Source organism: Ochotona curzoniae, unplaced genomic scaffold, assembly GCF_017591425.1.
Source record: "Ochotona curzoniae isolate NIBS_2020 unplaced genomic scaffold, NIBS_Ocur_1.0 contig_4877, whole genome shotgun sequence".
NCBI lineage: Eukaryota > Metazoa > Chordata > Mammalia > Lagomorpha > Ochotonidae > Ochotona > Ochotona curzoniae.
The window spans coordinates 78649-104965 of record NW_024466409.1 but is presented as its reverse complement, the minus strand read 5'-3'; the positions used below and the strand labels follow the sequence as shown (position 1 = coordinate 104965).

Below are 26317 nucleotides of genomic sequence, written 5' to 3'. Positions count from 1 at the left end.
AATGCCTGACCTAAAGCAGAACTTGGGAGCATTTTTATATCCTTACTGTGTGTCAGACCTTTCTTGTCCCCACATCTGGAGCCATATTCACCCTGCTCTTTCAAGAATGAGAATCCAGGGGAATCAAGATGGCAAAATAGGGTAAAGACAGGTTTAAACAGAGAAACATTAGCCAGTGTGAACCAGAGAAGGCACATTCCAGAAAACAGGAGAGGACAGAACAACAGCAGAGGGGTACCTGGAGACTGACAGACACAAGAAAGCAGTAGACACAATGTTGCAGTGACTGATACCCTAGTGGCATTTAGCGAGTGGTGAACTGAATTGCAGTGGCAGCCAGAACTCCACCAGCAGCAAGGTGGGAAGGGATGTTCACCAGGAACTCAGGAGGTAAACCCAAAGAACTGCTCATCCTGCTGGTCTGTTTGATTTGACCAGGAGCAGAGACAGCGGCAGGTTCCAGAGGGGCATCGTGGGAACAGGGTGGATTTCACAGCCAGTCCCCCACTAGAGCCACATCGGGTGCCATTTTGTTTAAGGAGGCAAAGTTTAAGGGAAAGGACTGAGCATACGCTGAGCTGGGAGTAAACTCATTTCTGACTCAGTGAACCGCATCAACGTGTCATTCTACAGGTTCCACCCAAGATAGGTCTGGGTAGCCCTCATACCTGACGGCCAACAAATCAAGAACTTTAATAGTGGCACATCAGTTGCCATTTTGTACAGTGTAGCAAAGGTGTTAAGACAGCAGGGACAACAGTGAGCTGTGCATGCATGGAGCTGGGAGTAAACACACTGAGCTCAGTGAATTGCACTGATCCTGTAGGGAAAATAATGCAGACTTTGGCATTGTACAGGTAAAAACAAGTCCGTGTAGCCCTCAGACCTAATGGCCATCAGGTTCCAGTAAGCTCAGCATTACCAACATCCTAGCCGTATAGGACACCTGGTGTCTCTCCAATCCTGGGACCTGCTTCAACCAGAACTGGGAGAAAGGTTGTACAGATAACGATGCAACCTCAGCACAGTATCACAGGAGGTGGAGAGTGAAGACCCAGGAGCTGGGGCTATGGAGACCATGGTGGAAATCTAGCATAAGAACCAAGACCTGCAACTCGCTGGAGGTTATGGCACATGTGACTGAAAACTGAAAACCACAATAAGTAAAATCAAATTGTAGACATGCAAGTAACAGATCTTAGAAACCTGCCCCAAGGAAAAGAATCCAATAACCAGAAGTACAATGATCAAGAGCAAATGAAGAGACACACGTACAATGAACATTACTGAAGATTCCCCTGCAAAGGAGCAAAACCCTTTGCCAAACTCAGAGTTCATTGAGGAAGACATTGAGAAAATGGGGGATACAGAATTCAAAACACTTATTATAAAACTTCTTATCAACAACGAGAAGCATGTAAAGCAGGTATTCAAGGAATTTAAGGAATATGTCACATAGGAAATTAATCAAGTGAAACCTGATATATCAGAAATGAAGAATACAGGGGAGCAAATTATAAGTACAGTCGAGAGTCTCCAAAATAGAATGAAGGAGGTAGAAGAAAGAATCTCAAAGTTAGAAGATATTTCCTCTCACCAGAGAGAAACAAAAAGTTGGATGCAGCGCTGGGTCAAGCTAAAAAAGATGTTCCAGAATTGAAAGACACTATTAAAAGACCAAATATAAGAGTTATAGGAGTCCCAGAAAATGCAGAAAGAGAAGCTTTTTACAAATCTGTTTAATGAAATAATAAGGGAAAATTTCCCCAATCTAGAGAAAGAATTGGGAAACAAGATCCAGGAGGGGCACAGAACTCTCAACAGGCTTCACCAAATGTAATCTTCACCACAAGATATGATAATCAAGCTCTTTTCAATTGAACATAAGGAAAAGATCCTTAAATGTACACATGAAAAAAATCAACTGACACATAAAGGAATGCCACTTAGACTTTCAGGAGACCTCTCACAGGAAACCCTACAGACAAGAAGAGAATGGGGTGACATATTCCAGATTCTAAAAGAAAAACAAAAAAAAAGTTGCTGGCCCAGGATAGCACAACCAACAAAGTTTTCTGTTTTCTCTGTAAATGAAATAAAAATTTTCCCCAGTAAAGAATAGTTCAAAGAATATGCCTCTTCCAAACCTGCCCTACAAATGATACTTCAAGATGTTCTCTTGACAGAAAAGAGGAATAGCACCCACCAAAACCAAAGGCAAATGTGAAGAACATCCCAGTAAAATAACAACAGAAGACTAAATCAATGAACAACCCATTGCTAAAATAATAGGACCAAATTACCACCCATTCATATTAACCCTGAATATAAATGGCTTCAACTCATCAATCAAATGTCAGTTTAGTAGACTGGATTAAAAAAAACACCATTATTTGTTGCCTGCAGAAGACATATCTCACCAACAAAGAATAGTGGAAACTATAACTCATGGATTTTTTATTTTTGTTAGTTTCATATCTTCAAAACGCTTTCTTCCGATCAAAATCTTCAATGACTCATGGATCATAGAGTACCATTATTTTCTTCAAGAATGCTCTTGATTCTCTTTTTCATTTCTTCAGCAACACATTAGTCATTCAGTAGCATGTTATTTAATTTCATGGTGTTGTTAATTTCTTTTTTCTTCATCTTGTTGATTTTGTTTCTGTCTTTTCATTTAACTGGATGTACAGTCGCTGTGTAATAGAGACTATCATATCTAGTAGCAAATTATTTAACTTCATGGCATTGTAAATTTCTATTTTTCTTCCTGTTGTTGATTTTGTATTGTGGCTTTTCATTTGAGGTGATGTATAATAGCTGTGTAATACAGACTAACATATCTAGATGTGAGGATACAATGCAGTATGCAACTCTACTTCCAGACCAAAGATGGACTCCCAATGAAACTGTTTACTATATCTTGACAATAGAATGCTGGACTCTCTGCCATTGTCCATGCCTGTTATGATGGACATGTGACTGTCTATGAAGAACTATAGTATAATAATAATGTTGGGGAACTCAGTGAGAGGGGAAGGGACTGGGGAGTGGGTAAGTGAAATCCCAGGGCCTATGTAATTGTATCATAAAATGATAATGATAATAACAATAACATAATAATAAGGAGAAGAAGTAAAAAAATTTTTTAAAAAGGAATGAGAATCCAGTCCTCTAAATCCAGTCCAGGATTTACATTTTGCAAGGAGAAGGACGGAGTATTCTCCAAGGGGGGGGGGGGTTCCACTTTCTTATAGCAGGCTTCATGTAGTGTGTGGGCTTCTTCCAGCCTCTTTTGCAAGGAAAGCAAAAGACATCCTGGAGCAGGGAAGCCCCCAGAGACCCAGCACTTACCCAGAGTCACAGGTATCCTGGTCTGGAGCTGTTGCCTATACTGCCGGCTGTCCCCACCCCGCCCCCACAGTATCGTGTTGTATGGACAGGTCACTGCTTTGTTTGTTTGTTTTCCCTAAGGCCCATACAGATGAGCACTTGATCCCAAGATTACAACCCAGGCTGTAGACAAGGCCATTTCTGATCTCCATGTGCAGCTAGTTTTTTTCAGAGTAGCTCTTGGACCCGTGAGGCCATGGGCAGTGGTGCATCATTCCCTCACTGTAGGGTGCAGGGCAGGTGGAATTTTCCCACAACTGCACAGCAGGCTTGTGCTTTGTTCACAACAGACCTAGCACTCCTTTTGGTCAAGGTGACACATCTTCCATGGCCCTTTATGCTTAAGTCCAGCTTGAACTGGTCTGTGTTTTTGTTTATATTAAATGTCCCAGGAAGGGCAGGTGTGTAATCTAGCTGTTCAGATCACCCACATTGGGGTGCTTGGGTTCAGTTTCCAGCTCCACTCCTGACCCCAGCTTCCCATTAAGGAAAGGTAGTGGTGATGGCTGGAGCAGTCGGGTTCCTGCCACTCACGAGGGAGGAGAGACCTGCAATGCACCTGGGCTGTGGCTGAGCTCCAGCTGCTGCAGGCATCTGGGAAATGAGCTGACGGATAGAGACTCTATTTACCTCCACACACTCTATTTACCTCTCAGAAGAAGTTGTGTCAGGCCCTGTGTGATGAAAGAACCCTCTTGACTGGTGGCCTACTGCGTGCACCCAGGCAGGGGACAAAGTGCCATGGACCACCTCCCTAGCTTACAAGGCACAGGGACAGCCATCACCCCACTGTAGTCCATGTTGTCATTTTTCCACGGAGAAAACAAGGAGACAGAAGTACGGATTGATGACTTGTCCAAAATGGCACAATGGGCAGGGAAGAACCAGAATGAGGCCCCCTATTGTTGATAAACAAACCCAGCACGACAGCCACGTATCACTTCCTGGCAAGAAAGCGTCCTGAGGGAGTGCCATCACTGTGTGAACACCATCAGAGGGACTGATAAAAACTGTGATGGCTGTTTCATCGCCAGAAGGCACAGCCCTATAGGACCAGCACCAGATCTGTGGGCCATCAGTGGCCAGATGTCTTGTCTAGGATGCTACTACCAAGACACCACAGCGGAAAATGTAAAAACTTGTCACCACAAAAACAAATGTCATCACAGAAGGCATGAGAAAACTTGGAAAGACAAAATCTTGTTAGGTGACCATGGGCACAGCATCAAATCTCTGAATCTTGCTTATCTATTTAAAAAAAAAAAGATTCATTTATTTTTATTTGAATGGCAGAATTACAGATAGAGAAGGAGAGACACACACAGAGAAAGAGATTTTCCATCTGTTGGTTCACTCACCAAATGGCCACAACAGCCAGAGCTGGGCCAGTCTGAAGCCAGGAGCTAAGAGCTTCTTCTGGGTCTCCCACACAGGTGCAGGGGGCCAAGGACTTGGGCCATCTTCTGCTGCTTTCCCAGGCCATTAGCAGAAGTGGAGCAGCCAGGACTTAAAACATCACCCACATAGGATACCAGTGTCACAAGGTGCAGTTTAACCTGTAATGCCAGGACACCAGCCCCAGTTATCTAATTTTTCTTTATTATTTTTAAAATTAATTTTATTTTTAACAATGATGACATGGTTGATCAGGGTGAGATGAAGAGATGTTTAGGGAAAATTGGGTAAAGTCATTGCTTCCAAATTTGCTATTTCTTCTTGTTGTTCTTGAAGGAAGAGGAGAGACAAAGGGGGAAACCACTCATGACTTTCCACGCATCCCAGCACCCGGGGATGAGGAACTGCCACCTCATATCAACCAGAGTCTCAATGTGCACATATTCCAAGAGTTCTGTCCCAGTGGTTTGGATAGTTCTGGAATGCTGCCGATTTCACCAATCGTAGGATGATGTCACCCTCTCAGTGTCCGTTGGCTCCATTCACTGAGATTTTTTGCTGTCATCGTTTTTTGTATGTCACCAAATGAGCTGCCATAATCTCCTTTCACAACAGGGCCTATGTCCACTGCTCCACCTTTTCCACTAAGTAGGACATGTTCTTGCAGGCGAGTCCAAGAACCTGGGCCAGGCATCCCAAGCATCGCAGGACCCCCCCAACCCTGGAGCTCACAAACCTGGCACTTACCTAGTACGCAGGCCCTGAGACCTGGGCCAGGCGACCCAAGCCCCGCTGGATTTTCCCTGCAAGACATGCACACTTGTTTTGGACCAGTCTCATAGAAATTGCTCAAGGTGGTATTGCTAGGCATAATAACATATTAACATCACCCTTGGAATTTCCCTGTGTCCTCAACCCTTGCCAGGGTCAGCATTCCAGCCCCTAACTTCTGGTAGATCCCTTTCTACAGTGCCTCTTTTTCCAGAGTTCAGAGCTGGCACCCAGCTAACCCTCTTGCCTGCCAATGACTGGACAGGTGCAATGTCCAGAAGCAGGAAAGAAAATGGAGGGGCTGAGAGGAACTTGGATTCAAGCTTATGCTGCTTGTCCCACCAGCTGGCAGTGAGACCTTGGGGCAGTCACGTTACCTGCCTGAACTGGCTTTTCTCACCAGGTAAAAAACAAAAATAAAATAGCTTTTAAAAAACAAAACAAAACTGTACTTGGCAGGAGTGCTCCGAAATCCCTGATGTAAAAGGATACTTTGGATACTTTGTCAAGCACTTAGGAGCCCACTGGCGCCTGGGACTGCTTTCGAGAATTCCCAACTCCCGTCCTCCGTGTCTCATCACCGCTTTTCTCATCCATCTGTAGTAGGAACTTGCGGGACCCCGAAACCCCACTACATCAAGCATGCCGTGTTCAGGGGAGTTCACACCTCAAACCCACACTCTCAGGATCCCTGTGCACCCTCCTCTGGTCAACGGCCACCTCACCACCCTCCCACCAGACCCAGCATCCCGGTCCCAGTCCTACGTCTGTCGCCAGCGCACGCGCGCAGCGGGACACTCCCAAAGAGACCCCCGCGCACATCTGCGCGCGCGGGCGGCCGCTGGAACGCGGGTCGGGCCCGGCGGGGCTGGTCCGGCTCCGCGCCGCCCCCTGGGCCCCGCAGGTGGCGGGCCGGGGCGGGGTGGGTGCCGGCGGGGCGGGGCCCGCGGCGGGGGCGGGGGCCTGGCGGCCGACTCGGGCAGCGGAGCTGCGAGGGACAGCGGCGCGCGAGGCGCACGGAACCAGCCGCAGCCCAGCCCGCCGCCATGCCCCTGGCCTTCTGCGGCAGCGAGAATCATTCCGCTGCCTATCGGGTGGACCAGGGCGTCCTCAACAACGGGTGCTTCGTGGACGCTCTCAACGTGGTGCCGCACGTCTTCCTGCTCTTTATCACCTTCCCCATCCTCTTCATCGGTGGGTGAGCGCGCCGCGGGCTGCGGGCCAGGGAGGGCAGCGGCGAGCCGGGCGGGGGAGGAGGCGGTGCGTGCCGCACCGCTCCGCGGCCCTTCCGGCCCACCACTGCCGCACACCGCGCTGCCGGGTCCCCTTGCCCCCAGTCTGCATGCCGGGCCCCCGCACTCCCATACCGGATCATCCTTGCGCTCCCTGTGGTGCCCCCGGAGTGGTTTGGCAACCACAACGGACCTTCCTGACCTAAGTAAGCCATCTCCAAGTTTTGCCCCCACACGACCGTGACCAGGATGGAGAAAAGGGAGAGCAAGGTCCCCACACGCGCCAGAGGGTCGGAGGTGGGTCGCGCCACACCCTCAGTGGTGGAGCGAAGGAAGCGGGGTCACCCCTCCCCCAGGATACCCTCTCCACCACTTGGGACAAGGCTTAGCCTGCGCTCCCGGGCCGGGATGGAGGCCACGCGAATCCTGGCGCTTCCTCTGTATTGGACCGTCCCTCTCCCAACCCCATCCCCGCACACCCTAGATCAAAGGACGCGGTGGGAGCTGGAGACCTGGAGCCGGTCCATTGTTACCCATCTCCCTAGCACACGCAACTTCGCAGCTCTGCCGTGGAGCAGCCCTGACTTGTAAACACAGCGCCCCTGGCAGGTCTTCCAGCACCGGTGCTTGAAGCATTCTGCAAAGTTGGACGACCCTGTGGAGACAATTATGTGGGCTTCTTTGTTCGGGGGCTCTTTGGGAAATGCAAGGGGGCTAGCCTTTGCTTCCCCAAAACGTGCTCATTCGCTTTAGCAAAGAAAGCAAATAACTTTGGCATAGTTATTGAGATGCAATTTGGGAAGGCCACTTCCATCAATGGAATGCTTGGGTTCAAATTCCTCTTGCAGCTTCCGACTCATGTGCACCTTGGGACACAGTGGTGAGTGACTCAAGTAGTTGGGTCGCTGCCCTGCATGTAGGAAACTTGATTTCATTCCTTGCTCCTGGTTCATGCCTGGCCCAACCCTGGCTGTTGCAAGTTTTTTTTTTTTTTTAGGGGAGGGGGCAGTATTCCAATGAATGGGAGCACTCTTCCCCACCTCTAAAAATAAAATAAATAAAAATGTAGAAAAGCAAATCATAAATTTCATGTCAGGCTTTGAGGAGGAAAGGAGAGATGGTCATCCAAATAAATTTGCAAGAGGCTACTGTAGAATTAGAGTTATTAGTTATTGCCAAGGACAAAAACAATTTCAATGAAGTTCATATATGTATTAACAATAGGAGAAAAGGGGCTAACATTTACCCTGTTTTCAAACATTTACTGGATGACTTGTTATATAAGAGGTCAGCACGCAAAACATGAGCCCCCATGGAAGGCCGGCCAAGTGTGCCAGCCTTGGGGGTTCTCCAGCACAGGTGTGCACAGGCCACTTACCTGCCTGAGCACCGCCCTCCAGGTGGGCTGTGCATCCCACCTCTTCCAATCCTTCCCACCACAGGATGGGGCAGTCAGAGCTCCAAGGTGCACATCCACCACAGCACATGGCTTCATTTCCCCGGGCACAACCTGCGCTGGATCCTGACCTTCATGCTGCTCTTCGTCCTGGTGTGTGAGATCGCGGAGGGCATCCTGTCCGATGGGTGAGTCACTCTCTGAGGGTGCCAGAGTATATGTGTCTGCCCCGAGGGACCTCCCGACAGGCCCAGGACACCTCATCTCATGTGCATTCCACAAGTCATATCATTTGCTAACAAATCCAACCATTGCTCAATATCTTCTGTGGGTCAGGCTCTCTGAACTGGGCACTTCCCACAGAGATATCCAGACCCAGCTCTGGGACCAAGCTGGAGGAGGGGACATGGATTTGCATGTCAGACTGTGTCAGGATGTGATAAAGCAATGCTGGAGTATGTTAGTACACCTCTGCCACAAGCATTTACCTTCTTGGAAAAACGTAACAGATCACTGTTGCTTAAGATCTCTTTTGGCTGTCCTTTGCTGACCAGGTGCAGTCCCTGGGTCCCTGGGCACCTGCTGATTGCCCGTTTCTCAAAGCCTGTTTCTGTCTGCTTGCCTTTCCCCTGGGCCACTCAACACATCCCTTCCACACCCCTACAGCCACTACCACTTTCATGCTCACACATACACACATCTCTGTTGTAGCACAGATCTCACTGTGTGTTACCTTCATTTGCAAAACTGTCTCCTGAGTCAGCAAAGCCCCTGGGTTAGAATGCAGAAATTGTTCACAGTGCAAGGCACATGCCAAAGCTTTCGGAGTATAATTGGAGTCCCTAGAAGAATAAAGGACATGCTGGGGAGGAGAAGAGGCTGCCAGGGCCAGCTCTCTGGCTGAGTGAGCCAGGCCTGCAAGTCTGAGGAGGGTTCTGTTGAGCAGAGGAGCTCACAAGATTGGGGGGTAGAAGAATTAAGGTGCCAGACAAGCAGCAGGGACAGCTGGGGAGCAACACAGCCAGGTCAGAACATTAACGATACCAGGGGAGGGCCAGGGATGAGGCTTGGGAGCCAGGCCATGGCATCTTGTGGAGGGCTTCATACTACAGACTGGATGTGTATTGAGTCCTGCCAGTAGTTTGGAACAGATAAGATGACAGTGGTGCAGCCTTGATAGGTAAGAACATGACAGGTTTCCAGGGTGGCTGGAGGCTGGGAAGGCTGAAGGTGGATGCAGTACTTGGCAGGTGAATGCAGTGATCAGATGTGAGCCAAGGTGGCTGGGAATGACGTGTCAGCAGAGGGGCAGAGGGGAGAAGGGGTAGCCATCTCCTGCAGGAACAGCAGCAAGGCTTGGGGACTGCCTGGGTGTTGGGCTGGTGTGCAGGAGGACGTTGGGCTGGAGTGTCTGAGTGTGGTCCCTCTGATCTGGAATCTGATTGAGCCCAGATTCTCCGTCTGCTAGCACACCCAGGTTCCTTCCACTGGCATGCAGGGGGTGTTATCCTCGCACTCCCTCACCCTGCCATCCCACAGTGTCCCCACATCCTGGCTGCAGCAGTGACCCCTGTGATATCCACTGGCTCTGAGGCAGTGGCTCCCTCCAGAGGGCCAGGGGCCCTTGGGCCAGCAGGAAGGCCATAGGGCACGGGTCATTTCTCCAGCTCATGGTGACAAATTGGCCTCCCACCCCTTTCCTCCAACACCCCTTCCAAAGCAGCAGAAGTTCAGGGAAGGTGTGTGGTGAGCCCTCTGACCAGCAATACTCACAGCCTGTCCTGTGCCCCTATGCTCTCTCCAGCTCGGCACAGTAGGTCATCTCCCCAGGGTGTGGGCATTTGTCACCAGGTCTTCATGAACCCAGACCCAGGCACATGTGAGGGAGGAGTGTGGGGAAGGGACAGGCTTTGCCTTGAGGTACTCCAGTGCATCCCAGTCTGGAGCGAGCCAAGAGTCCACAGAGCCAAGAGAGCAAGTGGAAGTGGGACTGGCTTTGGTAGTGGCCTACAAATTCGTGTGTGGTGTGGATAAGCCTTTGTAGGTGGCTAATTGAGGCATCTTGAACATAGGACTTCCTGTTTTCCTTGGGGTGCAATTTTCGTGTGAGATGCTTTGGACTCAGTACAATTAAAGATGTATAGGTTAGTGAGGTAGGTTTAAATGTCACATGTACATGAAGGAAAAAAATGTCAGTGTGCTGGCTTACTTCCTGAATGCCTCCAACAGCCAGGACTAGGACAAGCCAAAGTCAGTTACCCAGAACTAAATCTGGGTCTTCTGCATGTGTGGTAGATCCTCGAGTGCTTGAGTCATTATCTGCTGCCTCTCAGGGTGCACATTAACGGGCAGCTGGACTGGAGGGGGAATACCAGGGCTTCAAACCAGGCACCACACTATAGGCGCAGGAATCCCAAGCAAAGACCTGTACCACACATCTACCCTTAATTTCTTACATAATTCAGTGTCTAATATCCAGTAAAGTAGCTAAAACCTATTTTAATAATTTATACCATGAAATATTTATTCCAGTTATAGTTAATCCTCATATTATAAAATTTTTAATATTTCTACTTCTTTTTGCAAAAAAAAGATTTTACTTTAATGTATAATGTAACATTTTAGATGCCATCTTAAAAATATGTGAGAGAGGGACCGACACAGTGGCACAACAGGCTATCCTCTGGCCTGCAGCACTGGCATCCAAGATGGCTGCTCCATTTCTGATCCAGCTTCATGCCAAGGGCCTAGGAAAACAGTGGAGGGCGGCCCAAGTCATTGGGACCCTGCACCAATGTGGGGGACCAGAAGAAGCTCCTGGCTCCCAGCTTCAGATCAGCATCAACTCCTGTGATCACAGTAGAGGGAAAATGTCCTCTCCCTACCTCTCCCCTCTCTGTAAAATCTGCCTTTCAAATAAGAAAAATAATGAATCTTTTTAAAAAATGTGTGAGAGGAGTCACCATGCTGTGGTAGGTTAAGCCTCTGCCTATAGCACCAGCATCCCATATAGGTATGGGTTTGAGTCCCACTTCGAAAACCTGCTCCATTTCGATCCAACGTTCCACGAATGCAACTGGGAAAGCTGTGAAGGATGGCCCTAGTGCTTGGGCCCATGTACCCATGTGAAGACCTCAGTCCGCTCCTCCCTTGTTGAAGCCCAACAAGCCTCAAGATCTAGGCTAGCACCACCTCTTCTGTGAAGCTTTCCTGGGTTGCCAACCCAGACTTTGTGTCCACTTTGTATCCTTCAGCTTCCTGTCCACTTCTAGCACCACTTCCCTGGGCTACTGAATTAGACAGTTAGCTCAGGCATCTCCTCCCAGCTGTCAGCTTCCCAAGGACAAGGATCTTGTGTTATTCAAGGTGTAGTACCAGCAACAGCATCACCAGGATAGAAGGCTCTCACAGGGTCCCAACATGGCTAGAACAGTAAGGGCATGCAGGAGAGGATCACAAGAGTGCCTTGGAGGCTACATGACCCAGGTTCGAGTGCCAGCCAGGTTGAGCAGTGTGGAGCTTGCCATTTGCAGAGGGAGCTGGGATAGGGCACTGTGGAGCCCATGAGGTCACCCTCCTCATCAGCCCTGGAGTGTGGAGACCCATAGCTCCACTCAGCTCTGTACCCGTGCCCAAGTGCTCTCAGCACAAAGGCGTCTGTGAGTGAGCATCAGGGGGCAACAGGTGGGGATGGGCTGTCCATGAACCTCATCCCAAGAGAGAAGACAGAGTAGTGACCTTGGCCATGTTTCTTAGAGTCAGTTTGCCTTTGCTTCTTCAGCTGTGAAATGGAGAGATGGAGAGAACCTCGTGGAGTTTATGGAGATCTGAATGAGTTAATGTCCACTGAGTACTTAGGGCAGGGTCTGGCACAGGGCAAATGCTCCATAAATATTGACTCTAGTCACTGTTGTTATTACAACATCTGGGGAGATGTGCTGATGCTGATGGATGCTGTGATTGTTAAATGGGGCTATCGCTGAGTGACATGTGGTGCACAAACCCTTGTTCAGGCAGGGATGGGGCCCAGCTGTGTTCCCTTGCCCCAAGAGTACGTTCCAGTTTTGCCACTACCACCACCAAAGCTTACTCCCCTGTGCTGGGTTCTGCTAGGCAGAGCCAGGAGAGAAAATGGCAAGGTTGAACTGAGTGCTGGAAGCTTTGTTGGCTGGACTCTTGGACCCCATGGCTAACAGGTGCACTCAGGCTAGGCATAGCTGTTGATTTCTGGCAGGAAGCTGAGGATTTGTTCTTGAAACCCTGCTATGTGCTGGGCTCTCAGGGCAAGGCCTGTGCTGCTATGTTGCGGTACTTAATATATCCACATTCTCTCTTTTTCTCTCCTTGCCTTCCCCAAATCAGGGTGACTGAATCCCGCCATCTCCATCTATACATGCCAGCGGGGATGGCGTTCATGGCTGCTGTCACCTCTGTGATCTACTATCACAACATCGAGACCTCCAACTTCCCCAAACTGCTGATCGGTAAGCCAGGGGGCGGAGGAGGGAGGAAGGAGACACCTTCATTCACTCTTTGTGACAGTGCCCACTGGGTGCTGCCTGTGTGCCGACACTGTCCTAGGTGCTAGAGCTTCAGGAGCAAAGGAGAGAAATCTCTGTGGAGCTTACTGTTGGGTGGTGCAGACAGACAAGCAGACACGTGAGTGTGGTGGTGGTGATGGTGCTGTGAAGATAATCAAGCTGAGAAAGGATGAATGAGAGTGAAGGTGACGCTGCTACACAAGGAAGGGAGGAGAGGTCTTTGATAAAAATGAGTCACAAAGATTGGATTAACGAGTCTTATTTAAGAGGGATTGATTAGCAAAGGCCTCGTTTTAGGAGAATGCTGGTAAGAGAAGCAAGTGGGCAAAGCCAAGTAAGCAAGAGTAAGTGGTAGGGGCTGAGGTCAGAGGCCGAGGGGACGGCTAGGGAAACTGCCAGACTTCAACCTGAGCACCTGGGTGAATGATGGTACTAGCACCTGGCAAAGGGACAGTTAGATGAGGGAGTTGGACACTCATGAAGAGGTTAGGGCAGGGGATAAACATTTGAGCAGCCATGGACATACAGATGAAACAGAGTCCATGGAGGATGCATATGATGAAATAATTGAACATCCTGTTTTTTTCCATGAAACGATTTTTAAAAGATTTATTTATTTGAAAGTCAGAGTGATAGAGGAGAGAGAAAGAAATTGAGATCCTGTCTACCAGTTCACACCCATCACAAATGGCCACAATGACCAGAATTGGCCAAGCTGAAGTCAAAAGTCTGGAATTCTATCCAGGTTTCTCACATGGGTGGCAGAGGCTTAAGTCCTTAAGCTGTCTTCTTTGCTTTCCCAGGCCCTTTAGCAGGGAGCTGAACTGGAAATAGAGCAGCTGGAATTGAACCAGTACTCACAAGGTGATGCCAGCATTGCCACAGTGCCGGCCCCTCCTTGAGCTGTTTAAAGTCCACTGATAATGCTAGAGCTTGGGCGTGGTCCTCTGGAGGGAGAAAAGCAAGCTCCCAGGACCAGAGCCCAAGGTTTCCCTGTTGACCTTGACTGGCTCAGCACTCAGTTCTTCACATGCATAACCTCACTTAATTCTCATAACTACATGACTAATACTATGTATCCTCCCTCCCTTACACAATGCAGGATTCAGGGAAGTTGAAACCCACAGACACTCAAGAGTGTTTGTCACAGGCCAGGCTTTGTCCAGAGCACTGGCCATGTATCAACTTACCTGAGCCTTTTCAACCTCCCTCTAACTATACCTGTTAGTTTGGCTTTACACATCAATCAGAAAACAAAGGCTCAGGGCTCAGTAACTTACAATCGGCTTCTGAGTTCAACTGGCCCAGGGACAAAGCCCAGAGTCTCCTGATTGCTTCCAACACTACATGTCTATGGGGGAGGGATATCCTTGGACCCTGTCCTTGGAGCAGAGGTATCCATCTTTGGGTGGTACTTGTGTTTGGGCTCTGTGTGCATGGGAAGGTCTGGCTGTACCTCTGGCAGGTAACCATGTGATCAGACTGAGAGTGGGAGGCACAGCAGATAACAGGCACCCAGGATTTGGAAGGCTCTGTGTTGAGCCAGTGCCACCAAGGCCCCTCCTGAACTTCATACGGCCTGCCTTCCGGTGCAAGGTATGGTCCACGCTCCATCTAGATTATCCAGCGGGCCTCAATGTGAGTGGGTTTGGGCCCCAGGGGCAGCAGATGCACAGGACAGCTGCTAATTACAGCCTCATTTCCATCCACTCCCACACAGGAAACACGCCACTGGCATCTGACTTCATTTCCTGCTCTAGAAAGTGAATTACCACCCACAGAGACATTGGTTGGAGTTGTGTTCCCCAGAAAGAAGGCTCCACACAGCCAGAAAGTCTGGGACAGGGAAAAGTAGAGGGACTGTACCCTAGGGTCTAAAGGCATTGGGCATTGGGGAGGTGGTCAGTGCCCTCTGGAGGCTGATGGCACAGGTCTGGTGGCCACAGAAAGGCAAACTGCAATGCAGAGTGCATGGGACCACAGAAGACCCACAATCAGGCCCTGGTCAGAGTCCCAGAATAGTTCTGTTAGAAACGTATGCTGCAGCTGAGAACTGCCGGTGGGGACTGAGAGGAGGGAGAGAGGAATGCTTCAGGCAAGGAGAGCATCCTGTTCTAAGGCTTGGGGACAAAGCATACTAGGCAATCCTGAAGCAAAGGGATGACTGGAGTGTCGAGAGCAGAAGGGAAACTAGACTTCAAAGGCTGAGCTTCAGAGGGGTCTATACTGGGCAGGGTCTCAAAGGCCACACCACGGACATTGGTCTTTAAAATTACAGGTAATGGGAGCCCATGGGGAATTAACTTGGCGACTTTGTATGGACTCTGTGTTTGTATGTGTGGTAGCATGTACATAACTCACAGTTTACCATTTGACCATTCTTTTTTTTTCCAAGATCTAATTTATGTTAGAAAGGCAGAGAGTGAGCTAGCAAGAGAGAGATTCATCTTCTATCCACTGGTTCCCTCTGCAAATAACCACAAAAGTCAGGGCTAGGCTGCTCTGAAACTGAGAGCAAGGAGTTTCTTCTAAATCTGCCACGTGGATGCAAGGATCCAAGAATTTGGACCACCCTCCACTACTTTCTTAGATGCATTAGCAGAGAGCTGGTTCAGAAATGGAGCAGCTGGGACTTGAACCACCACCCATATGGGATGCCAGTGTTATAGGCGGTGGCTTTACTTGCTACACCACAGTGCTGGCCCCACAGCTTCTTTACCCATGTGTCAGCAGTGGACATTTGAGCTACTCCCACTTCAGGGTGGTTGTGTCTAGTACTGCTGGGAACACAATGCATTGAGGGGTTATAAACATGATCGTAAGGTCAGACTGGAGCAAGGCAAGAGGAGGCGTATGGAACCCCTGGTCAGGTTCTGGAGTGCGGCAGTGCAGGCATCCTGGCCAGGGCTGTTGTGTGGCCACACTGGAGGGATGCTGGTGGGCTCCAGGGTGGGGAGGTGCAGGGAATACAGCAGGGGGAGAAGACAGCATCTTCTCCCTGCGAATTCTGACCCTGGCACTCCCTCCCAGCAGCCCTGTGATTGCCGACTCCTTGTTTGTTCCTGTGCAAGACAGCAAGGTTCTGTGGGTTTCCACTTCTCCAGCCAGGCAGACATTACAACCCCTGCCCAAGTCAAGAGGTTGTGGTGAAGATGTACTTAGGGCCACCCTGTGGTGTGGCAAGGGCAGGGCCAGAATGAGATGTATCGTTGTGTTGCAGCCCTGCAAGGCTGCCCTTCCCAAGGTTACAGAGATTCTAGTGCCTGGTCTAGTCTCCCCGGGAGAGTGTATACATGGGGGTTCAGGGATTGGGGGAGTGGTCCATGGCTGCTCCATGAGGCCAGATACAGCTGGGGCTGTCATCCCAATCTTGACAACTGGGGTCAGAAAGTAGACCCTCTGTCCCTCAGTCATGGTGTCCTCCTCGGACCAGGACTGGATGGCACCGACCCCAACCCCTGTCCCCAGCGAAGTGTGCTCCTCCCTGAGCATATGGTGGGGCCCAACCTCTCCATCTGCTTCCTACCCCTGAGCTAGACCAATGGACCCCAGCTTTTGTTCCCCAGGAGGTAGCCTGGCATTGTGACCTGCTCCAGCTTGGAGTGGAGGGAAAGATGAAGGGCTCCTTCTCTTACAGTGGCCCTCCAAGGAGGTGTTGTGGGAGGTGGGGAATATGATGCCCATCTCAGCTGCCCACAGCTCTCAGAATTAGGAGGCACAGGGCAGACTGCGCCCGAAGGAGGTGGCTTCACTTGCCACTACTGGTTTGCTGGGGCACACTGACGGGGCTTAGCATGGAATGCGGGGTGTGGGAGAAGGTGGGACTTCCAGATAGAATCTTCTTTGAATTTCTGATGTTTATGCTCAGTCTGCCGTCTAGAGATGAAAATGATACCAGATGTCCAAAGGGCATCTGCTGGGTGTCTGACCCACTGGACCAAAGCTCTCTGTGCATTGCTCACAACAACATTTGATCCTGTGTTTTCATGATGCCTATTTAATGGATGAGGAAGCTAAGGTCTAGCTGGCTCAGGTGACAGATCCAGAGTCACACAGCTACTGTGTTACAGGAGCTGAGCCTGGACGTATCTGGCTACAGTTCCTTCCCTAACCACCATCCAACACTGCCTCACAGGGCAGTGACTCATTTTTTCCATACCGCACTCCCCTCTAAATCTCTTAGGCCTCTGGAAACACCATCCTGCTGGGGTGGGACAGGGCTCTGCATCCTCTTGCTTGTCAGGAGCTGGCAGAAAGCCTGGGCAGGTCACACCCTCTCTCTGAGCCAGAGTTTTCTATGTGTAAAGCGAATGGCTAGATAGGTGGGCATTTAAGATCTCTCCAGTTGGAGACCAATTTGGAGACAAGGATGTCAGTATAAGTGGCATTTATCCACAGGCTCTGGCCTTGGCTCACCCAGCTTTGCCATTCACAGCTTCTTGAGTTGGATCAGTTACATCACCTCAGCCTTTGTCTGATGGCAGCAATACCTCCCTCATGAGACTATTGTAAGGAACCCATGAGATAATGTATTTAAAGTACTTACTGGTATGGTGCTCAGTCCAAGAGATATTTGTCCTATGTTTCTCATTACAGTGAAGGGATATTTCTCTGGCCAGTCTGAGGCATCGACTGCATCTTCTGGAACTTGCCTGTCAAGAACATGGGTCCTGGGGCTTATTCCTGTTAAATTCTGTTTATAAAATAGATGTTGAGTAGCATTTGGCTCAGGTCCATGGTCTTCCCACCCTTGATTAGTCTGCACTGCAGATCTTTCTAGAACCTTCTAGAAAGGAGAAATTGTTGCCAGGTCACCTGCAGTTTAGGTGGGATGTTTTAGTGTATGTGCATCAGTTCACAGGGATGAGCTCTGATAGAGCCACCCATGAACGGCCCCTTACACAGCAATGTCCCTGCACAGCACCACACACACCCCTGCCTCCCTGCCACAGTTCTCTCTCCTCTCCCATGCACCTGTACCCACTGCGCATACCCGCAGGAGCATGCACACACGCCTCCCTCCCGTCTCTCCTCTGCAGCCTTGCTTATTTACTGGACCTTGGCCTTCATCACCAAGACCATCAAGTTTGTCAAGTTCTATGAACACGCCATCAGCTTCTCGCAGCTGCGTTTCTGCCTCACCGGGCTGCTGGTGATCCTCTATGGCATGCTGCTCCTTGTGGAGATCAACGTCATCAGGGTGAGGGTAAGCAAATGTCTGGCTACACACATGTCAGGGCAGGGCTGGGGGTGGGAGGTCCGATCCCCTGTTAGACCCATGTGTGCAGGCCTCCCCACCCAGCTGTCCAACTAGGCCTAGGCAGGTGCCAGCTCGTCCTGCCTTCCCCCAAAGGGAAGTTGAGGCTGGTGGTTAAAGTCTCAGCAGAGAGGTTCCATTAGGGCCTGTTGCCTGTGCTCCTCCTCCTGGAGGGGCTGGAGAGGATGCAAGGAGCCAGTGGAGCGGGACAGAGTTCACTCACAGAGAGAGAACAAACCCCTTGAGGGACTGACTTCTCCTGGTCTCACTATGGAGGTTAGAGGAACTGTGGCTGTTGGATGCACACATGTGGTCCCATACCACACAAATGAGTAAACGTAACTAAACACATCTTCCACTGTTTCATTTCCGCTCCCCTCCTTTTATTATTATTATTTCTTTTGAAAAGGATTTATTCTATTAACTTCAAAGGCAGAGTTACTCAAAGAGATAGGGATAGAGAGAGAGAGCTTTCATTTGCTGGCTCACTCCTCAAAAGATTGCAAAGATCAGGGCTAGGCCAAGACAAAGCCAGGAGTCTGAAACTCCATCTAGGTCTCTCTCGTGGGTGCAGGTGCTCAAGCACTTGAGTCATCTTCTGCTGCTCCCCCACGCCATTAGCAGAGAGCTGGATCAGAAGTGGAGCAGTCAGGAATTGATCTGGTACCCACAAGGGATGCTAGTGTTACAGGATACAGCTTTACCTGCTATACCGTAACGCCAGCCCCTTGCTTTCCTTTTCACTGGCTCCCTTCGCTCTCTCTTCTCCTCCCTAGTCTGTCTTCCCTTCTTCTGCGCTTGTTCCTACCACCCCAGGTAAACAGATGAACAGCCTTATTAGTCACTTCCTGCTTTGCTTTTGTGAACATAACACACGTCCCAATTTAAACACATGACTTTATGGATACTTTACTTTTTTTTCTCAACACATGTAACCAAATAGATTTCCTCCCCCAGCCCCACCTAGCATCTGTTTCACTGTTGCTGAAATGGGATCCTACTATGCTCTGTGTACAGTTGCACAGTCAGGGGGTGACTAGTAGGAGCTGGGTTCCTTTCCCAGGGAATCCTTACAGGCAAGAAATGGCTCATCTACTAGAGGTCAAGGACTCAGTCTGTCCCAGCCCTAGATCCTGCTGGGGCAGCAAGACTTTGGCGATGAGTCACAGGTCCCCATGCTGCGGCCCCTGTGCCCCACAGAGATACATCTTCTTCAAGACACCACGGGAGGTGAAGCCCCCTGAGGATCTGCAGGACCTGGGGGTGCGCTTCCTACAGCCCTTCGTGAATCTGCTGTCCAAGGGCACCTACTGGTGGATGAACGCCTTCATCAAGACTGCCCACAAGAAGCCCATCGACCTGCGGGCCATCGGGAAGCTACCCATTGCCATGCGGGCCCTCACCAACTACCGGAGGCTCTGTGAGGCCTTTGATGCACAGGCGGTCAGTCGGGGCAAAACCGCACCTGGCCCATCCCCTTATTTGCAGTGCAGGAGGGGTCACAGACAGGAACCTCAAAAGGCGTCAGGTCAAATCCCTTATGAGGGAATATGTTGGGAAATTGAGGCCCACTGATGGACCTAAGTCACATAGGTGAACTAGGGACAACTCCAGGACTCAGGTCACAAAGCAGTCATGGTTAAAGTGGGCATTACCACTTAGGACATTTGGTTTACCACCCAGATGGGGGACCTGCAGACTGATGTGAAGGCCCTAAGTCTGTGAGTTGGGCCACACAGGGCTTACTCCATAGCACTACACACTGTGAAGTCAACTGAGGTTCTAAGAGAAGCTGTGCCTGCCCAGCGCTGGCCTATAACCGCCAGCGTTGAGAGCTGTGAGTGAGCCCAGTGCATGCTCCTGTCCTGTGTCTGCCCTAGAACCCCAGGAGACACCAAGGCAGACCTGGTGGCAAGTGGTTGTGATTCAGTATGACATTCATTCCCTTGAGTGTGCATAGTCACTTCCCAGCCAAGTCACCTGGATCGGTCACAGGCCTCAGTTCCCTCCCCCATTATAGCCCATGTCAGTGTTGATGGCAACCACTCCTCTGTATACCTGGTTGTTACATGAATTCTCCCTGGAGTCTACTTGCTTATAGAGGACATACATGACCCCGGGGTTTCTCCAGGCAGAGGGCCCCAGGAACATCCCGGGAGGCCAGGCCCTGTCGTGAAGGAGCCCTCAGCCCCTCTGATCTGGCCCTTGGTCTCTCTGGGCAGCGGAAGGATGTCCAGAGCCCACAGGGTGCCCGAGCTATCTGGCAGGCTCTGTGCCACGCCTTTGGGAGACGCTTGGTCCTCAGCAGCACCTTCCGTATCCTGGCAGACCTGCTAGGCTTTGCTGGGCCGCTGTGCATCTTTGGGATCGTGGACCACCTCGGGAAGGAGAACCGCGTCTTCCAGCCTAAGGTAGGCCTCCCCTACCCTCGGGAAGATTCTCAACCATGGTGTGAGAGTGATCAAGGCCAGGGTGTGCAAGCTGTGGCCATGCTGTGGTGGCCCCTCCTGCATGGACAGACCCTTGCAGAAATGCCACCCTCCCCACCCCCCACCCCTGGCACTACCTCCACTGGTTGCTAAGTCATTTGGAACGTGACAGGAAGTCCGTTTGTTGCCCCAGCGTCTGGAGTTTCTATGATGGCTGCTTTTGTTGGCTTTCAGCTGATGTTATCTGCGTAGACTCTGAGAGGCTTTCCAGGGCTCTGTTGCCCTCAACTCTGTCGCTCTCAAAATTCTGCAAGGGCTAGCTTGGGGCTGCCTGGACAGGAGAAAGGGACCCCTTAACCGATGGCTTTTCCTCCACTCTGACGCTCCTTCACAGCTATCCCAGGACAATGAATGTGTTGAGCTTTCTCATTAAGATTTCTTCTTTAAAATAGGGTCCCGTGGAAATGACTGGATACCTGCTAAGCCAGGTGTAGTCCAGGGGTCTTTTCACCTGTAGAGATGGTATGAACTGCACTGAACATCCAGCACAGTTGTTCTTGCTCATGGCCATCATGGCCACTCTAGGCCCAGGGGTTCTTTTATGCTTTTGTCTGTCCTCTGGCAGGCTCTTGGGATGATGTGGCCACACAATGGAAAACGCTTCATCTCTAATGAGGCTTGTAGTTTTATTTGCCTGATGAGGATGCCATTGTTACATCTCCACCACAGACAGCCTGAAACAATGTGGAGGAGTCATCATCAGGGCTCTTAATAATTTACAGTGCCCCTCGCATAATGTGAACTTATCTTGCAGTTGCAAGCTAGCTAACCTTCAGAAGGTTTACGTGAGTTCTGGAAATGTAATGTACCAGCCGAATGGCCTAGACATGTAAGGCATGTAAGATTGCCCACATCTGTCTGTCTGTGTAATTTTGTTCAGCCAGTGTTTATTGAGCCCTACCTACTGTGTGCCAGACCTGTATTAGTTTGTGGGAAAATGTAGGCCCTGGCTACAGTGACAGTCAGTTAGCAACAGCTTGATACATATGTGACTATGTACATAAGTCATCCACCTGCCACTGAATCCCAAAGGTGACCCTTGACAGTGTTTTTTTGATTTTGTTTCTGGTTTTTGGTTTTTTGGTTTTTTTGTTTGTTTGTTTTGACAGTTCATGAGATGTAAATGCTTATCCCCATTTGCTAGATGAGAAACATAAGACTCAAAGAGATGGACCCACTTTCGCCAGGGTCTCCCAGTTAGTCACAGGCAGATTACACAGTCCAAACCTTTTTAACTCTATGGTCTAAGCAATAATAGCCATGATTCTAAATAGACTGTTGCAATCAAGCCCTCGCTTCTAGCTGCAAGAATGACAAAATCCAATGGGGGAGATGTTACCTGTGACCGTTAGGAGAGAGTGACCAATCAACCAGAGATCATGAACATCTTAGATGAGGGAATATTTGAAAGTTAATTTTATTTAGTTGAAAAGCAGAATTACAGAGAGAGCTCTTCCATCCTCTGGTTCATTCCCTAAGTGACCACAACAGTCAGGACTGGGCTAGGTCAAAGCCACGAGCCGGAGCTTCATCCTGGTCTCCCACGTGTGCACAGGTACTCGAGCTTTTGGGCCATCCTCCATTGTTCTCCCAGGTGCGTTAACAGGGAGCTGGATCAGAAGTGGAGCAGCAGTGAACAGGTGCCCGTAAGGGATGCCAGTACTGCAAATAGCAGCTTAACACACTACAGCACCACCTGTCTCTGAGGAGGGAGTATTTGAATGGGGCCTTGATGAATAAGTAGGAGTTAGCCATGCTGAGATGTACAGATTTCTTTTTCAGTCAAGCGTAAGTGCTTTTTGCTTCTTTAGATGTTCTCTGGCTTTTGGAGCTCTGAACAAGGCCCACACAGCAGAGAGGGAGGTTGCCTCAGTTGTCCACAGGAGTGTCATGGACTGTAGGTGATGCTCAAGTGCTAGACATCGGCAATCCGCAGCATAGTGGAACATGATGTCAGTACTGGGGGAAATGACATAGGCCAGCGCTTTTAATGGCTTCTCCACGCCACCCTCTTCTCATCATGTTTTCTGATCCCTCGGGCCATTCTGCTGTGCAGAGAGCTCTGTGGCAATCAGTGCCAAGGATTTGGGGCAAGCCTCCCTTTAGAACTTCAGTTGCCTGCCCGTCGCCTCATCGCCTGGCCATGCTGTTCCTCTTTCCTTATACACAGACCCTGAGGTTTATTGCTGTCTCATTGGAATGTTCTTGTCCCATTTACTTATCAGCACACAAATCCCAGAGACAGATGGTCCTGCCTCAGTGGCAATGGCCCTTATCAGATTTAATATTTGTTCCCTGCCTCCCAGATACAATCAGCAAATTTCCAACATAGAAACAAGAGGTGAAAGTAAATAGAGCCTCCAGCTTCCATAGCAAAGCCCCAGAGAGCGGTTGCCTGGGATGGGGCCCCATCCTCACTTGGACTTCTGAACCCAGAAAATGTGGAGAAAGAGGGGTTCACTGATGGGGGTCATTTCGTACATTCTCCTGCCTCCCAGCAGTTCTAACCTTGAGAGTGGGGTGATACGCTAATCGCCATTACAAGTCACGGAGGTTAACCCCAACAGGACGACAGAGCCCTTCCTTCTGCTGTCCTGGATTCGTCCAGCTGCAGCCTGACAGCTGGGCATCTGGCACTTTTTCACTGTCTCTGAGTCTGCTGCACACCCCTCAGGGCTAGCAGCAATCACATCACACTTTGGCATCCTCCAGGGTCACCGCTGTTGATGACATCTTGAGTTACTGAGAGGGTCTGTGCCCCACCTGTGCTGCCCCTGTCTGCCTCAGCACTCGCCAGGGAAAGCTGGGTACCAGGCTTGGCTCCATTCGCCAGCAGGCTCTTTGCAGCCCCCTCTCCCGCCCAACCCCCATCCCAATCTGTCGCCTGCCTTCCTGCCATGGAAGCCACTGATCTGGGTGCAGGGTGAGGGAATTGGATTCCTCCTCAGAGGCCTGCCAGTACTGCTCCAGGCCATTGGCCAGGCCAAAGAAAGGAAGAACTGATTTGGATCTCAGGCCTCTGATGCTCAATGGGAAAGCGTGTGTGTGTGTGTGGTTGTGTGTGTGTGCGCACATGCATGGATGTGTGAGCACTTGTTTTTGAATGGCTTCTGCTATGGACTACAGACAGTTCTATCCCTCTCTACCTCCCTTCCTCTGTGTGTATGTGTACCCCACTTGGCTGGCCATGTTTGGTGGCTTAATGAAGTTACATGCATTTGTGTTTCTGTGACTTTGTGGATTGGCCTCTTTATGATACTTATGACAAACTGCCCTGGCATGCTTGTTATACTTCACCCACCCATTCTTAGCCACCAAGACTCTGCTCAAATGTTGCCACCTAGGGCTAAAGTCAGCTCAATGACTCCACAGGTTAATCCTCTACCAGTGCCAGCATCCCATGTGGGTGCCCGTTTGTGTTCCAACTGCTCCACTTCTGATCCAACTTCTTGCTTATGGCCTGGGAAAGCAGCAGAGAATGGCCCAAAGTCTTGGTATCCTGCATCCACATGGAAGGACAGCTCCCAGCTTCAGATCAGCTCAGCTCTGGCCATTGTGGCCATTTGGGGAGTGAACCAGTGGATGGAAAGTCTCTCCTTCCTCTATAAATCGGCCTTCTAAATTAAAATAAATAAATTAATAAATCTCAAAGAGTTGAGCCAGCTTCCATATGGAAGCTGTGCCGTAGCACTGGTTCCCTGGTACTTACTTCTCCATCAAAAGCCAGCTATAAATTTATGTTTGAAGAGAGATCTGGTGATGACTTCATGATTTTACTTGCTAGAAGATTTTCATTTTGACAGGAGCACAGAATTCTTGAGCCACAGGGATGTGACTTTATGACCCAGGGTAAATAAGAGTTGTGGAAGCGGGTGGGGAGTGCAGGGGTCAAGTTGCTGCCTTTGGAACTGCAAAAAGAGACTGTACTGCTTTGTCTAAAATGTACAAATAGTTAGCAAATACTCCCTGTGGTCTGTCTATGAGCATATGTAATCAGCTGACTCTGCAGCCCTTAATGCCTAGCTTCGTGTTTGGTGTCACTGCGATGCAGTACATGTGCAGTGCTCCATACTGTTGGAGACATAGTGTGTTCTTCAGTGTTCTTGGGTACACAGTGTTCTCACATGCACTGTAACCAACCTGGCCTTTCCCTTCAGCAGAACACTTCTATGGGTTTTGTAGTCTCTTCTGCTCCACCCCAGAAATAATGTGGCCTTGCAGCCTCCTTGCCGCCCACCCACTCCCACCTCTACCTTGTTCCTCCTCTTTCTGCCTCCCTTGGCACAGAGCACCAGGGGCTCCAGGGCTCAGAGGGCCCTTCTTTCCTGTATCCCTTTGTTATCTCTCTATGTTGTCCCTAACAGGGAAAGATTATTGTACCCAGGAGCAGGGGACGTGAGGACTGGCTTGGAGGACCTCTACTAAAACAGGAAGTGAAGACTTTTCTCCTACCAGGAATCCCTGCAGCCAAGATGCAGGAATTTCTAACCAAAGCAAAGACCCCCTTGCTCTTATGCCTGGTGCAGGTGAAGGACATGCCCTCGGGCTCCTTCTTGGCACTCGGTTCCCATTGCAATCTGCCCCACAGCAACTCTCTTGCCAGTGGCACAGAAGCATTCAGGGCAGAGACAGGGTAACACTCCGCGTTCCCAGAAGCAGCAGCTCCACAGGTTTGGCTGTATCACGGAGGCCGAATTTGGAAACAGGGGCACTGCCATTCCCCTGGGGCATCTTCAGCAACAAAGTTCAAGTTTATGTTTTCTTTCACAAGTTATCGCCTGAGATCATGCTGAAAGTGCAGCAAGGGGACCTGGAATCCCACAGGAGAGACTGGGGACACGGGGGCTGGGAGCCGGAAATCTGCACAGTACCCACCGCTCCCTGGGGAGCACTGCAGGGCCGTGGTTGCCATTGGTGCAGGCTGCCCATGAGTACAATCTGAGGTCTCAGCTGCCTTTGCTTGCATGACAAAAACACACAGCAGACGTGTGACTCCAACAGTTGTGCATGGGCCTGCTCTTTGGTTTGCTCTGTTGATTCTTATGCCATTCAAAAACTACTCCCTGGGACTTGGGGACCACAGTGCTGAGAGCCCCCAGGTGGAAAAAGGAAGGGAATACAGGCATCCCCTTGTAGTTAGAGGAGTGCTGTGTTGGCACTGTCAGTCCCATTGTTCACATGTGAACTGTTGCGCAGGCTGTGTTTGTCATGGCTCCAGGGCCCAGGGAGGCTTACTTAGGAAAGGTGAGTGGCTACTGGTGACCGCTGCCCTCGAATTTCTCTTTGCCACAGACGCAGTTTCTCGGAGTTTACTTTGTCTCCTCCCAAGAGTTCCTGGCTAATGCCTATGTTTTAGCCGTGCTCCTATTCCTCGCCCTGCTGCTACAAAGGACCTTCCTGCAAGCCTCCTACTATGTCGCCATTGAAACTGGAATCAACTTGCGAGGTGCCATACAGGTACTCGGACAAGCTGTTCACTTCACAGGAAGGCTCACACTATTCCTCTTCATGGGCACTCAAGAATAATTCTGCTTCAAGCTTTGCTGCTGTTGTTGTTGTCATTTAATGGGGTTTTGGCATAATAGCTGTAGACAAAACAGGGTGGATGGTGGCAGGAGTCTTGGGCTGGACTGGGGGGCATGTACAAGTTCTAGTTCTGATTCTGCTGTGGACCAGGGATGTCTTCTGCTCAGCCCTTGGGTCTCTCCATCCTTGGACATGGCAGACAACACCAATCCATCACAGCTCTCCTTTCTGTGAATTCAGATGCCAACTCAGAATCCTTCTGCAGATATTGTTCCATAATTCTGCTATCAGCCAGTCTTTCTTTGAAGCAAGAGGGA

The 26317-nt window shown here is 50.0% G+C and overlaps 1 protein-coding gene across 4 annotated transcripts in view; it reads left to right on the top strand.

The window, feature by feature from the left end:
* Positions 1 to 6558: 6558 nt before the first annotated feature.
* Positions 6559 to 26317, top strand: part of ABCC8 (ATP binding cassette subfamily C member 8) — a 70061-nt gene continuing 50302 nt past the window's right edge. For 2 of the 4 annotated variants that reach the window (XM_040988436.1, XM_040988433.1), the window contains exons 1-7: positions 6606 to 6753; positions 8234 to 8375; positions 12550 to 12671; positions 17768 to 17934; positions 19186 to 19428; positions 20208 to 20396; positions 25767 to 25931. In XM_040988436.1, the coding sequence (XP_040844370.1) occupies positions 6606 to 6753; positions 8234 to 8375; positions 12550 to 12671; positions 17768 to 17934; positions 19186 to 19428; positions 20208 to 20396; positions 25767 to 25931 (1176 nt within the window). Of the gene's footprint in view, positions 6754 to 8233; positions 8376 to 12549; positions 12672 to 17767; positions 17935 to 19185; positions 19429 to 20207; positions 20397 to 25766; positions 25932 to 26317 lie in introns of all 4 variants that reach the window. The other 2 variants (XM_040988435.1, XM_040988434.1) reach the window with 2 other exon arrangements.